Below are 14,445 nucleotides of genomic sequence, written 5' to 3' on the forward strand. Positions count from 1 at the left end.
TGGGGCATGAGCACAGTCAAAGGACATATTATTTCGAGTCCCATGACTTTTGATCATTTGTCAATGTAGGCTCAAATAAAAAAAAAAAGTTATGCATAATTAATATCCTAATATTTTGTACATCAAAGTACCAACAAAGTATTCCTTAGATCAATAGCTGTATTTGTCACCACTGTTAACACGCTGCTTTAATGCGACACAGTAACGACAATTCCAAACCTTTTTCCTCCTCAATATTTATTTCCACTACAGTCATTTAAGAATCAGTACTACGGACAGCAAGTTTAAAGCAAGATCTTGCTGGAATACAAAAGAATACACATACAAAAACAGGTTATTATTGGCCTACTACCAGAACTGAAAGCACTGAAGACAGTAAAAACACTATACAGTGCAAACGTTAGCATACTGTAAGATTATAGTGGAATGAAGGCATAGGAATAAGACAATTTTGCAACATACAATAAAAAAAAAATGGAAAACCACTGAATTTTATTTAAAACAAGCCGTTTTTTTAAGTTTAAAGCCGATCAACAACTTGAGGCCAAATCAGCTCAGTGTCTCCACTTTCAGAGTACTTCAGCCGCATGCTGCAGTGCACTTGAGTAAAGCTCATCAGAGAGAACACCCTGTCTCTAAAAGGCTGCAGATCAAGCACTAGCCAGGTGTATGAGAGAGCGGTCTCGGCGGTATGGGAGGCAAGTTTAACCAGTGAAGCTGATAGCACATTTTCGGGCCACCTGCGCAGGTGTTCTGAGACAGCTGTGTGTTGGCTATTGGGAATGAAACTAATTAGACTGCAGATGAGTAAGAATATTAGCAGATCAACGTGTGCTTGGAACATCTCCTTCTGGGGGGTCAAAGCTGTTCCTTTCACGGTTCCACAGAGCAAATACTTCACCCATTATGCATCGTGTACCTCGCCTAAACTGCACGAAGAATCCCATCTTCTCATCAGGGAACACTTGTGTCCCTTGCAAAATTAAGGTGAGACATATTGTACCCCATTCTCCTTTCTTATTGCAGTCCAAACACTCAGCATAGTCTGAACTAAACTGCTGTTGACAATGAGCCGTGTCCTCCAACAATCAGCACGAGGGATCATACAGTCCATTTCAGGCACCTGAGACACAAACAAGAACATAATGAATATTCATGATCTAGCTTGTCTTGTTATGAAAGTCTTATAATGCATTGCAAACGCTTGGTGGAAAAAATCTAACAGTGCACACTGAATTTGTTGTGTATGTAGTCTGTGTTTAATATACAGATTTTCACACCTATAGTTTGTTTGCCCTGGTCCAAACTATTTAATGATGGGAAACATTTTGGCCAAAACCGGCAAAATGAAACATTTAAGCATATACTGAACACGTTTTTCTTACGATTCATTAGTTTTGCCACTTTTGTAACCACTAAATGTATTTCTTTAATGTAGTAATGTTACTCGAATCATTTGGGACAGTTATTCCAGTCAAAAATGTACCTCATTGGTGCTACTTAAGGGCATCCTCGCACTGGGCATGCTTTGCTCATACCGTTACGTAAATCACAATGTAATTTTGTTTTAAAGAAATGTATGGATGTAAAATACAATGTTATTGTAATACATTCACATTTTTACTAATATCTTTCATTTGGAGTCCTTTAGGGCATGCCAATGAATTAATTTGTCTAATTTGGTTATGCAACCCAACAATTTTCTGTTAATTGTAATGTCAGCTCACTCCACAAAGGTGAGCTTATTACAGTAGCCTTACTCTAGTCCTCTCAAAGTGTGGTTTTATTAGGCATTAGGTATTATTATACTGATGGAATAAGTGGTAGCATCACGTTACAAAATGCACCAATCACACAAGCCCACACGTGGACCCAAGCTCAGACAGTGCCAGTTCAGATAGCCCTGTACAGTTTGGATTTTCTGGAAAACAGCTTTTTGAAGAGGTTGTAAACTGATGCTGAGCGTGATCAGTGATGCTGGATGCTTTATTTTGTTAAATCTATGTCAGCGGGGGTGTTAAAAAAATAAAAATAAAAAATAAAAAAATCTGTGCTTTGTGGACTACCCATGTTGGCTCTGTCCTACACTCTGAGCACTGCCAGGGGAGTGGGATTGAGAACAATAGCTTGTCACGTAAACATTTCTTTACTACAGGAAACACATACTGCACAGTAAAATACATTAGTCTTTTTACTTGTTAGGCTGAACACAAAAAGTGCTTTTTTGCCCTAAAATTTTGTTATTCATTATAGTCTTAGTGAAGACTTATTTTGACCTTCCAGTTAGCCAGGATATTAGCAAACTCCTCGCTAACATTAGTGTATTAGCTATCCCTCCGCTGACCTTAGTTCTTTCCCGGATTAGATGTTGACAGGGGGTCACTGTGCCTTTTGAACGGCATTAAACACACCATCTAAAAATGTAATACCTACAGCAAATTTAAAGTGAATTTAAGACAATTTAAGACATTTACATTTTTTAAGGACCTGCGGGAACCCTGTAATTATACTGCAATGTGTCTTACCTGGTCTCATGATGTGTCCCTAAGCAACGTACACAGCAGTAGCGAGCACCACAAGACACACAGGTGTAATTGGAAGGAAATCCGCACACTGCACAGAAATGACGCTGAGGAAGCTTGGAGGGCTCAGCACAGGCGGTCAGATAGTTAGGACCCTCGCTTACACTCAAATCCTGAATACAGACAAATAAACAGTCAGAGACACGTAGAAAACATGAAAGAAAGATAATTAAGCTATTTAGGTATTATTGTGGGTAAAGGGAGAAACTAGAGTACTTTAATAAAGAGCCTTTAAACAACAAACCAAACTCACCTCCTCCTCTAGCAGTGCCTGAAAGTTTTTCCTGAATCGCTGCTTAAAATGGTCACCTCTTGTCTTTTTCCTTCTCTTTCCTATAGGTAAAAAAAGAAGCACAAAAATGTCAGGTTTGAAAAAAAATGTTTGAATAAGCATATTTTCAGAACCACAACCGAAGTTCCTAAACTCCTGCAACATTTGACAACTTTAGCTGCAGAATAGCTGCACTCACCAATTTTATCCTCAGAGGGACAGTGTAGTAGCAGTTTTAAGCAGTGCTTCTGCTTGTACAGCATCTGTTTCCACTTGTTTTGTCATAAATGCTCCTTTTAAGTGGTCTGCAAACACCTACCCAGCTAGCTAAAGTCAGGTACATGGCATTTTTGAAAGCAGAATAAAGTAATAGGGACTTTTTTTTTAACACTGCATCAGCCATTCAAGTTGTTACGGATTTCACTCATTCCATGTTACTGCTGTGGTGAAAGAATTGAAAGTTACTGTATGACATCTTAATTTTCTCTCCAATCTGGAAGGCCAATTACCCAACCCATTAGTAATGCCCCAACACTGAGAGGGTAAAGACTAGCACATGCCTCCTACAACTGAGTAACCAGCATGCTTTAGACCGCGTAGAACGCCCTTCTGACATGTTTTTAACACAAAAAAACTTAGCCCATTATATCTGAAACATGTTTTTCTAATTGACAAGGAAAGTGCATTCCCTCATTGGCCACATTGGCCCCAGTAGGTTTTTGGTGACCTGATGTACAACAGCAGGGAATAATGAGCCAGAGTTTGGCTGGGTGATTTGACTAGAAATTCTGTCTTTTATAGAATTGAGAAAATTGCATGTATAAGGTATGATGAAAAGGATGGAAACTTGATGTTAAAATGTTGGTATTTCTTTCTTATACAAAGAAATTTGTCTCACCCGATTCATTATTTTCGTCGAACTGTGGCAGGCGCTTGACCAGCTGTGGCAGACTTGCATGAGGGTCATCCTGAAAGTTGTCCTTCTCCAGAGCCTCGAGCTGTCGTGTGAGGCGCCGCTGACGAGTGGCATTGTCCAGCACACGCCGCTGACTAGGGTCCTGAGAACGCACTAGAACCAGAGAACAGAACAAAGAGTCCTTATATAACAGCGCATTTTATCATTAGTCACTAAATTCTTTTTCTTTTAAATTGAAAGCAGCCGCATCAATCAACCTATCTATCAGTCAATCAATCAATCAATGTATCTATCATTTAAAAATAATATTACATTATGAATGACATTACTGAAACTGTGTTACTATGTAGTACAAAAAAAATCTGATGTTAGGTCATTTTAGTAGCTGGGGATGATTTTAGGTAATTTTAGGAGCTGAGAGGATGATGATGTCAGGTCATTTAAGGAACTGGGGGTGATTTCAGGTAATTGTAGAAGCAGGAAAGATGATGTCAGGTCATTTTAGGAGCTAGGGGTTATTTTAGGTCATTTAAGGAGCTGGGAGGAAGATATTAGGTCATTTTAGGAGCTGGGGTGATTTTAGGTAATATTCAGGAGGTGGGAGGATGAGGTCAGGTCATTTTAGGAGCTGGTGATGATTTTAGGTAATATTCAGGAGCTGGGAGGATGACATCAGGCCATTTAGGAGCTGGTGATGATTTTGGGTCATTTTTGGAGCTTTGAGGTTATTTTAAATTACAGTCAACTAAGGGTACGAGTCAGAATTGTGATCAGCATCAAACTAAAACCTCCTTGTAGCAAAGTAGATTTAATTCACTACTGTACTTAGGTACAAAATACTGTATCTGCGGGAAAACAATTTTTCTTCTACTTCCTCTTTTAATTCACTACATATTTTAATTTAACATTTTTACTCAATTACATTTTTTATGTGCTGCATTGTTACTCGTTACAATTATAAAAATGTTAATGAATCATTCCAAATCCACATTATCACTGGAGTATCAGAGCAGTAGTTGCTCTGTACTGTCACTGGGTTTGATAAAGCTGCTTATTATTCACGCTGCTCCCGTTCTGCCTTTAGCTCTGAGAACTCTCGACTGATTTCTGTAAATACTACACTAACAACACAGTACTGTATTTTTACTTTCATTACTACGCTTTAGAATAAACTACTTGGTGTTACTGAGTACAAAGGATGTTGAATACTTAAGTACTGTGGAGATTAAAGAAAACTTAAACTTTACTCAAGTCACTTTTTTGATAAAGCGCTTGTACTTTACACGTCTGTTTATCCCTGATCTGATCTTATCTGTATATGAACACAGTTGAAGAATGACCATTTCTTTAGATTGAATTAAATTCCACTGGTCAGAAAATGTCTATAGCCGACTCTCACGGTTTGTTTTACAGTAACTATAGGTTAAATATACTAAAATATGAATGCTAAAAAATATAAATGATTTCTGTAATGCTGTTAATCATTTCACCAATGTAAAGTACACATATAATAAGTCTCCTATAGAAACATATAAACCCTACCGCCCTTTGGTGTGGTGTACTATAACACTGTGGTAACCTAGGTTATATAAAAACAGTGTTAGTTAGTGTCTCTGTGCTGAGGGGAGCGCGAGTCCGCTGTGCGGATATAAAACAGACTCACAGCACTTTCTCCCTCAGTTTAATCAGCGCCTCTCTGTTTATTAAAGTGTACAAACAGCGGGTCAGCGGGCATATTCCGCCAATAGCCCGCTAAAACTAAATATCACATAATAAACACACGCAGCTCACTCACCAGCTATCTTCTTCTCCGCCATTTTCAAACGCGAATCTCTTTACGGCGGCCTGGAGAGGACAAACTTAACCAGCTATTTTAGCTGACGCTCGCTCAGTTTTACATAATTAATATATATGGGTACATTTTTTGTATAGATACTAGGGATTCAAATACTTCCTGTAGAAGTTGAAGTAAAAGTGTAAAAGTTATGATTTCTAAACTATTTAAGTATAAATGTAAATGTAATTGTATGGGGATAAATTTACACAGAATCCTATAGTGCACTAAATCTGTTATATTAAATGTTAATGGAAAAAAAAAATTGGGATGCACAAGGCTCACTGTTTCACTTGCGTATATGCCCATTGAATATGAATGCATTTTAGTACGATGTTAATATATTAAAGAAGATTAGCTGGGGCGTTGTATATATATGGGTTTCTTTGATTTTACCAAATTGGAAACCTCTGAAATATAATCAAAAGGAAGATGGATCACCACAAGTGATCAAACCAAACTGAACTGCTTGAATGTTTGCACCAGGAGTGGCATAAAGTTGTCCAAAAGCAGTGTGTAAGACTGGTGGAGCTGAGAACATGTCAAGCCGCATGAAAACTGTGGTTAAAAACCAGGGTTATTCCACGAAATATTGGTTTCTGAACTCTTAAAACTATAAATATCAACTTGTTTTCTTTGCATTATTTGAGGTCTGAAAGCTCTGCATCTTTTTATATTTCAGCCATTTATGATTTTCTGCAAATAAATGCTCTAAATTTTTTTTTGGAATTTGGGAGAAAATTAAACAATGTACATTTTACATATACATATAAATAGCAAAATCAGAGAAACTGATTTTTTCCCCAGAGCTGTATATCTTAATTTTATTGGGAATTCCCTTTTCATAGTCGGTTCCTGATAGACTTCCAGTAGTCGGGGTGATGTCATGTTATGTAAGCAAATTATCTCAACCTTTTAAAATGGACCAATGTCTCGCCTTAATTGTGAACACCAAAGGTGCAATACAGGGTTTTATCGCAAGGTGTCAGTGTAGGGCAGGCAGATATATTTTATATATAAAACAACAACCCCATACAATATTTGTCTCAAACCTAAACAGACACTTTGGCTTTTATTTACATGTTTTTAATTTGCATTTACATTTTGGCACATCTGTAGATTATCACAGTTGAAAAGTAAAGAAAATATAGGTGCATTTTCAGTTTTAGTTTATTTTGAAACCTTCGAAATAATAAAAATTTGAGTTTTCCCATTTACATTAAGCTTTTCATTTTAGATATAACCTTGAAAAATGTATTTAAATGTTATGTTTTGATAACCTGCTGGTTGAATGAATAATTAAATGAAAAATTATAGTCATTTCATTATTAATTTTGTCATTATATTTTCACACATGTGGAAAAATAAATGTCAAAAAGGTATTTGCATTTTCATTTTATCCATCCGTTCAGTTTTATTTTGGGATCTACCTTCCATACTTTCACACAACAAACTGAAAAGTCTGAAAGTCTGGACCAAACCAGGCCGGTGTTCTGACAAGTTGTGCTACCCTGTCCAATCGTGCTACCCTAACGTGTATTTAAACGTAAAAAATACCAGAAAAAAAGCCTGCAGAATGAATATGCCAGAGTAAGGTAGATCTAATACAGTTTTTGTATGTTTCTTTATTGTATTTATCTTATTATTACTTTTTTATTAGCTCTCATTTACACGTCTGCACGCAAGTACAGCATAAAAACACATAACATCATAAAAAAGTGGGTCCGCGCATGCGCACTGGTGATAAGAAGCTCATATGGATAGATAGCACGAGTCGGCAGAACACCGATGTGAAATCGCCGTACTTTATTTGAGAGGGTCTGTTCGATTTTAATGCTGCAGCTGAACAGAACTGAACATGGAGGGAGCAGGTCAGTCCAATAGCGCCCATTTATTATTATTATTATTATTATTATTATTATTATTATTATTATTATTGTTATTATTATTATTCTCTTCATCGGAGAAACGCGAGACATACACATGCGGTTCATGTTGTTCATATTGTAGCGTTCGCGAGGAAGCCATTGACTCGGGAGACGAGGTAGATCAAAAGCTCTTTTTATTCAACAGGGAACCGCTCACTTATTGCCCTTACAAGAGCAAGGAGAGTTAAACCCAAGGCAAGACATTCAGTGAAAACAGCCCTAAGGTCACTAAACTGACTAAGAATCTACCGGATGGTAGATTCAGAGTGGTGCCCCCCACTCTGCATAACCCCACCTAAGAGGGAGGCCCCACACCTGACATCCTCTCACACACAGGCATACAGCAGCAGCACGCACAGGATAACAGACCCACCCCCTGTGCTCGCTACATAGCCCCCCCCTTACAGCCAACCGTCTCGGTGGCAAAACACAGGGTAAACACATGTACCTACATGAGCAACAACACAGCAGTCAACAACGATAACATTTTTTTTTTTTTTTTTAGTCCAACACAAAGTCCCTCAAGTGCGGGGGAGCGCGCCGAACGCGGGCAGCGGCTCTGCCCCGCGCTTCCCCCGGAAAACCACCACCCCAAGTTCCTGGTGGTGTTGTAACCGCCAAAGTTTCTCTGTGCCGGTCAGGTGCCAGCCGGTCATGGAACCACCCACGGTTCCCAGGCTCCAGTGGCACGCCGTGGCTCTCACGCACAGCTTGATGCACGGCCATGGGCCGCTCGGCCAGATCGCGCCCATACTCCAGCGCTCCCGAGCAAAAAGACTGCAGCGGCGCTCCGGATCTGCCCTCCCGGCGCCGATAAAGCAAACCCTTGCGCTCACACCAGCTGTCCCAGGCTGAGCGATAGGCTTTGCACTCCGGGCCGAGCGGCGTTACGTCTCGCCAGTCCGGCCGCTGCCCCGCGCGCTTCGACTGCGGAATTTCTTTAAGCACAGGGTCCTCCCCCTGCGCTTTCACAAACTCTTCCCGGCTACGCGGCTCTGTTTCGCCGTTGCCAGAGTCGCTGACTGCAGCCACTCTCTCATCCACCTCTGCCTCGCGCTGCTTCAGCCGCACGCAATAGCGACACTCCAACTCCAGACACGGGCAGTGTTTAACACAGTAACTGCGCTCCGGGCCCCCCTGCGCCCGCGATAACACATCCCCAAGTCCTCGATTACTCACATCCGAATCCACAATAAACTGTCCACCCACCTGCGGAAACGCCAGTATGCTCCCTGCTGGAGACGGTTCCGGCCCACTTGTGCTTGCCAGGGGAATGCGCGTCCTGCCCACTCTGAGTGACGCTGTGGGGATATCGAGGACTGCCCCGAGATGTTGGAGAAAGTCCAGCCCCAGGATACACGCGTCGCGGATGGGCGCCAGGCAGAATTCATGCTGGAGAACTTTACGTGCCAGCTCCACCTTGAGCCTTTTCTTGCCCCTCATGTGGATCTTTTCTCCTGTGACAGAGCGCAGCACGGTGTCGGTCCCTTCCCAGGTGCTTGACGGTGATGACTTGAGCTTGGCGGCCAGTCCAGTTTGCAGCAGGGACACGGTGGCACCTGTGTCCACTAGCGCTGTCACGGGCAGCCCTTGAATGATGCAGTGCAGCCACAACCCGTTCTTGGTGCCCAGCCGGCCAACCACTGTCTCAGTAGGGAGGGTACTTGTCGCTGGGAGCTTCCCAGCCCGTTTCCCGTTCCTGTCTTGCGCCGGCCTCGTGGTGTGGCACTGGCTCCCTGATAGCAGACTACTCCGATCCGGATCCGTTTTACCTCCGGCAGATCCGCGCTACAGTCAGGTCTGTTTAGTGGATCTGGTACGGCTTCACTCCGGGTTCGGGTTATGATTGTGACTCACGTTCAGATCCGTTTTACTGACGGTAAATCCGCATAACAGTCCGTCTCATTTCACGCCTTCCATATGACTTCGGCACGGAGTCAGATACCAGATGTGAGTTCAGTGTCAGTTCAGTGTCGTTTTGCGGATCCGGGCCGCATCGGCGGAGCGGCACAGGAGCGGGAGAAATTCAAACTCAGCGCGAGGACCAACTGACATCTGCTGAATCTGCGCTTCAGGTGAGTTAACTAGCTAACTAGCTATCAGCGTCATTTAATTACATTTATTGCTCATTTTTAATCTTGTATATGCTAAAGTTGATTTATCACGTGTATGTTGGATAATATCAATTGTTTTTTTGTGTATTTAATGTTAATTGTTGTCAATTTGTAGGCAAAATTGACAAAAAGCTTCAGTTAACGATACCAGTTAGTTATGCTAGTATTAGCTAGTATAACTAGCTAAGCTAACCAGGCTAACTAGCTGAAATAAACGCTGTTAACTCATTTTGCTCGAGTAACACACCTTTTTTTTTATTAAAATAAACAACTTTAGTTATTCTTAGAACCTTAAATAGTTGTGTTTGGGCTTAATTATAATAAAGCTCGTCAGACGTTTTCCTGCTCCACCTTAAATCGTGCAGCAATGGCTTACTGACATTGACATATTTAAGCACTGTTTAAGGTGGAGTGGGAAATACAAAGAAGCTGGCCAAAAGTAATTATACATTTTATAATTTGTTATAAACACAACTAAGTTACTGTCAATAAAAATATGAGGCTGCATTTAACTTATTATTTTCCAGCATAAACTTTTCCATTCCACCTTAAATTTATTCTCACGTCGTGGCGCACGAAGGAGCTGGCCAGTGTCCATATCAGCAAAATGTGAATCTTTAGAATAATAATTGGGTAATATTTGCTAGCCTAAATCAGCATATGTGTAGTAATATTAAACAATATCTGTTCTGATTTCAACTTAAAAACACCTGTTCAAAGTTACTACAATATATTAATTATATGCATTTGCTTAGTAGGGCTGCTGAGGGCTGGGGACCTGAGATAAGGTGAGATACAATTATTTTAGCTAATAAAATGTATGTTTACAGATTGGATCCACCTAATGCATTTTATGTTTAATATTATGGTAGTCTTGTTTGTTATACAACATATATTATGTTAATAGTTTATTATATATTTTGCCTGCTGCATCAAAGACCAATTCTATAAATGACCATTTAAGGAAAATGTCATAATTGCCAGCACCATTACCCAATGAAGTTCATGTTTATTATTAAGCAGAAAATTTGCATTCTGTATCAGAGGCCAATTCTATAAATAAATATATGCAATAACAGTATGATCCTAAAAAACACGTTTTGAGCCGAACTTGCCTTAAAGGGCCTCTGTGCCCTCTACTGCTTTGTAGTGTAGTAATTTTCAGAAGTGCTAAATATGTGACAACAAAGCTTTGAACATGGATCTTTCATGTATAGGTTGCTGCAACAGTGATTAATAGTTAGGTTTACAAAACTTATTGCCTCATTTAGTTTAGTTTGTTCATTATTTGCAAATAAGTTTTTGGAAAACTCAATCTGGATACATAAAGTCTGATGCAAATCTGATGTATGGTAAGTTAAAGTTCAGCCTTTATTTTAAAAAAGAAAATGCTTAACTTACAATACTGAATGTAATTTTGTTTTGTTTGTTTTTTAGGTGTAATCATTTACCCATCAAATCACCTAACAAGGTAATTAATTCTATTTTCCAGCAGTTCTGTAATTAATTTTGACTTTAAGTCTGTTGATACACGTTTGATTTGATATGTTTGCTCTTAATGTAGCATTTATCCACTTTCTTATTTTAATTTTGTTGTGCCACTGCACTAAAAACTTTAAGGGACACTGTAAGATTTTCTTGATTAATTTATATACATTTTAAAGAAGTAAATTTACAACCATAAAAATGAGTGTTCCACTCCATTGAGCTGTAATATACAGAATAAAAGTCCTCTCATGTCTGATCTGGGCTCCACTGTGTTAAAACAAGGCTATGTAAGTATTTGCGTGCCCTGCTATCAGAACTTTCTCAGCCTCGTTTCAACACCGTGGAGGTCAGATCAAACATGAGAGGAATATTATTCAGTGTATTACACCTCAATGGAGTGAAACAGTGATTTTGAAGTTCAGAATAGCTTTTAAGTTTGTGTTTTGTTTTCTAAGTCGTATTTTTGAGAACTTTGCAAGTTCTCTCACTTATAAATCATTGAGGGGTCTGAAATTTTCATCTTTGGTGCATGTCCACCGTGAGAGACATAATAAAAATCCGGAAATCACAATTTATGATTTTTTTTTAAATAATTTATTTAATTTACAACTTTCTCAGCAGGATTTGGTATCCGCAAAATGGTTCGAGGTCCTCAGCCCTCGCCTCCCCCAGCACAGAGGAAAACTACCAAGGGCAGTACTCTCATTATAGGAGATTCAATTGTTAGACATTTAAAAGTATCTAAGAGTAATGGCACAATTTCATGTCTTCCAGATGCTTGCATGCTGGTAGTCGGCAAGCGGCTCCCTGGGGCGCATTGCCAAAGCAGGAACCCCGGCACCATCGCCCTCCATGTGGGGATGAGCTTTCGGGAGCGACCGGTTCCGTTCCACAGAGACAGGCTTCTCTCTGTGAACATCGAGGCGGTGCTACGCTGAGACTGACTGTCTCTACCCAGTCACACCAGCCAAGTAGGTTTGTTTGCTGGTATTTCTGCTTGTACTATTTGTATGCCAATTCTTCATAATAGTGTAAATAAAACACGTTATCAAAATAGCTGGAAAATCTGTTAACAACTCCATTAGAATTAATACAAACTCGTCTGTCCTCCTGAGTTACAGCAACAACCACATTAAATCGGGGCTGTTAAATATAAGATCGCTGGCACCTAAATCAGTTACTGTAGGTTAAATTATCATTGACAATGCACTCTCTATGAGACATGGGTTAAAACTGATGGATATTTAGCTCTAAATGAGTCCACTCCCCCCAGGTTCTAGCTATTTCATCTACCCATGCAGGACTGGTCAGGGTGGTGGTGTAGTCGTCAGTTATAGGAATAAATCAAAATACAGAGTTTGAAGCTAAGTCATTTGAACTGTTTAACCTTATAGTCGCAGGCCCATCTACTGCCACCAAAACCCAACATTCATTCCTGCTGATAACTATGTACCGTCCTCCAGGACCATATGCAAAATTCACTAAGAAATTCTGTATATTTTTTAGCTGCAGTAGCTCTCAACTCTGACAGAGTTATCATTGTTGGTGACTTTAATATCTATTTTGAAAAGAAACAGGGCCCACTGAGAATAGCATTTAAATCAATTTTGGATGCATTAGCCTTCAATGAGAATGTAATGGGCCCACCTACTGATGTACTGACTCAACTTTTTTTTCATTTGGTGATCGTTTTGGCTATGTTGCAGCCAGGGGAATGCATTTTTGCAGAAAACCTGCTTTTTCATAAAATTTTTGAAATCTAATGTCTTTTACTCTCACGTCATTCATACTCTCTGGACGCATTTTGCACTCTCTGGACATGTTCATGGCAAAAATGTTCACACACCTACAAATTGCTCTTAAATCATTATACATCAATATTGTTTTGCTTTTTTTTTCCATAAATCAGGATTTTAACCATTTAAATAACTGTTTAATAATTTTATACAGTAATTACAGTGAGATAAAAAAATGTGTTTTCAATGGAAGTCAATGGGGCATTTTTGGCCACAAAGGTGTTCAGAGGGAGTATTTGACACTACATAAAAAAATTCTACCAATGCCCCATACATCTAATATTTATTATATGAGAAATAGTACAACTTTTGTGGGGGTTTTTAATGAATAATTAATCATGAATGTAATTAAACTGTCAATTAAAGGGTTAAAATCCTGGAATGTATTAAATATTTGATCATTTTGATCAGGGCTGGATTTGATTAAGTGATTTATGAAAAAATAGCAAAAAAAAATGTATATGAGTATTTTATTGCTGATTTTGTGCATGTACATTTTTGGCAACAAAGGTGTCCAGAGGGTGCAAAATTTAAATCTGGCACTACGTAAAAAAATAATAATGCAATCAAATCAATTTTGTTGCTAATCTTTTACATGTCCAAGACTCTAATAGTCACCAATGCCTCATTTGTCTGCTGTTTGTTTTGTGGAAAATAATTTTTGTGTTTTTTTTTTTGTTTTGTTTTTTTTGCCAAAATACAACAATAGTTAAAATATTTAAACTGTCATTTAAAGGGTTAAAATCCTGAAAATTATTTAATGTTTGGTAGTTTTGGGTAGAACGGAAGTTGATTAAGTGATTTAATGAAAAAAAAAGTTTATTTATGTAAAAAAAAATATATATATATTGATGTATAATGATTTAAGAGCATTTTTTAGGTGCTTGTACATTTTTACCACAAACGTGTCCAGAGGGTGCAAAATTTGAAGGGGGCTTGAGGGTTAACCTGAACATTTATCACCTGGCCGCTTTATTAGCAAAAACACAATTACAACTGCAACAACAAATGCATTTATCAAAAACCGCTGACTTATATTCTATTGTAAATAAAATACAATATAATTTTAAGTACGAGTTAACAAAGTTCTTAGCCTTACAAAGCTTTTGGGAAATGCACCCCAAAGCTATAAGTGCACTTTTTATTTATCTTTCTTTTAATTTTGGGTGCATAATTCCAGTAAAATGGTAATTATTTATTATGTGAAATGGTATAAATGAAAATTAGCTAGCCCCTATTAAATACAGCTGTGACATTTATATATCTTTTAGAAATTTGGTCAAATGAAAAACACTTGTCATTTTAGTACGCTATATTCATTTCTAGCCACTTCTTTTCTGCTGTTTCTGAAATAAAATATTTTCTTATTTTGTCTTTTTTATAGGCTGCACTGTAGTGGTGTTAAGTGTCCAAGAATGCTCTCATCAGTGGAGGCACAGCTGGCTGCAAAAAACGTCTGTGTCTGCATGTTTATATTATGTGAATTAAAAATGGTTTTATTATTAAAATAATTGTA

The 14,445-nt window shown here is 38.7% G+C and overlaps 1 protein-coding gene and 1 long non-coding RNA gene across 2 annotated transcripts; one reads left to right on the plus strand and one right to left on the minus strand.

The window, feature by feature from the left end:
* Window positions 1-216: 216 nt before the first annotated feature.
* Window positions 217-5,629, minus strand: znhit1 (zinc finger, HIT-type containing 1). The gene is made up of 5 exons (XM_022663490.2): window positions 5,565-5,629; window positions 3,752-3,922; window positions 2,836-2,915; window positions 2,526-2,695; window positions 217-1,123 (listed from the first exon to the last, which is right to left on the minus strand). Exons 1-5 carry the CDS (start codon window positions 5,584-5,586, stop codon window positions 1,102-1,104), a joined length of 465 nt encoding a protein of 154 aa, XP_022519211.1. The 5' UTR covers window positions 5,587-5,629; the 3' UTR covers window positions 217-1,101.
* Window positions 5,630-9,262: 3,633 nt separating this feature from the next.
* Window positions 9,263-14,445, plus strand: LOC111189960 (uncharacterized). Its single transcript, XR_007438056.1, has 5 exons — window positions 9,263-9,606; window positions 10,404-10,433; window positions 11,083-11,116; window positions 11,752-12,104; window positions 14,314-14,445. It is a non-coding gene; the product is annotated as an uncharacterized LOC111189960 (long non-coding RNA).

The sequence above is a fragment of the Astyanax mexicanus genome, chromosome 1 (genome assembly GCF_023375975.1).
Source record: "Astyanax mexicanus isolate ESR-SI-001 chromosome 1, AstMex3_surface, whole genome shotgun sequence".
In the NCBI taxonomy this organism is placed as follows: domain Eukaryota; kingdom Metazoa; phylum Chordata; class Actinopteri; order Characiformes; family Acestrorhamphidae; genus Astyanax; species Astyanax mexicanus.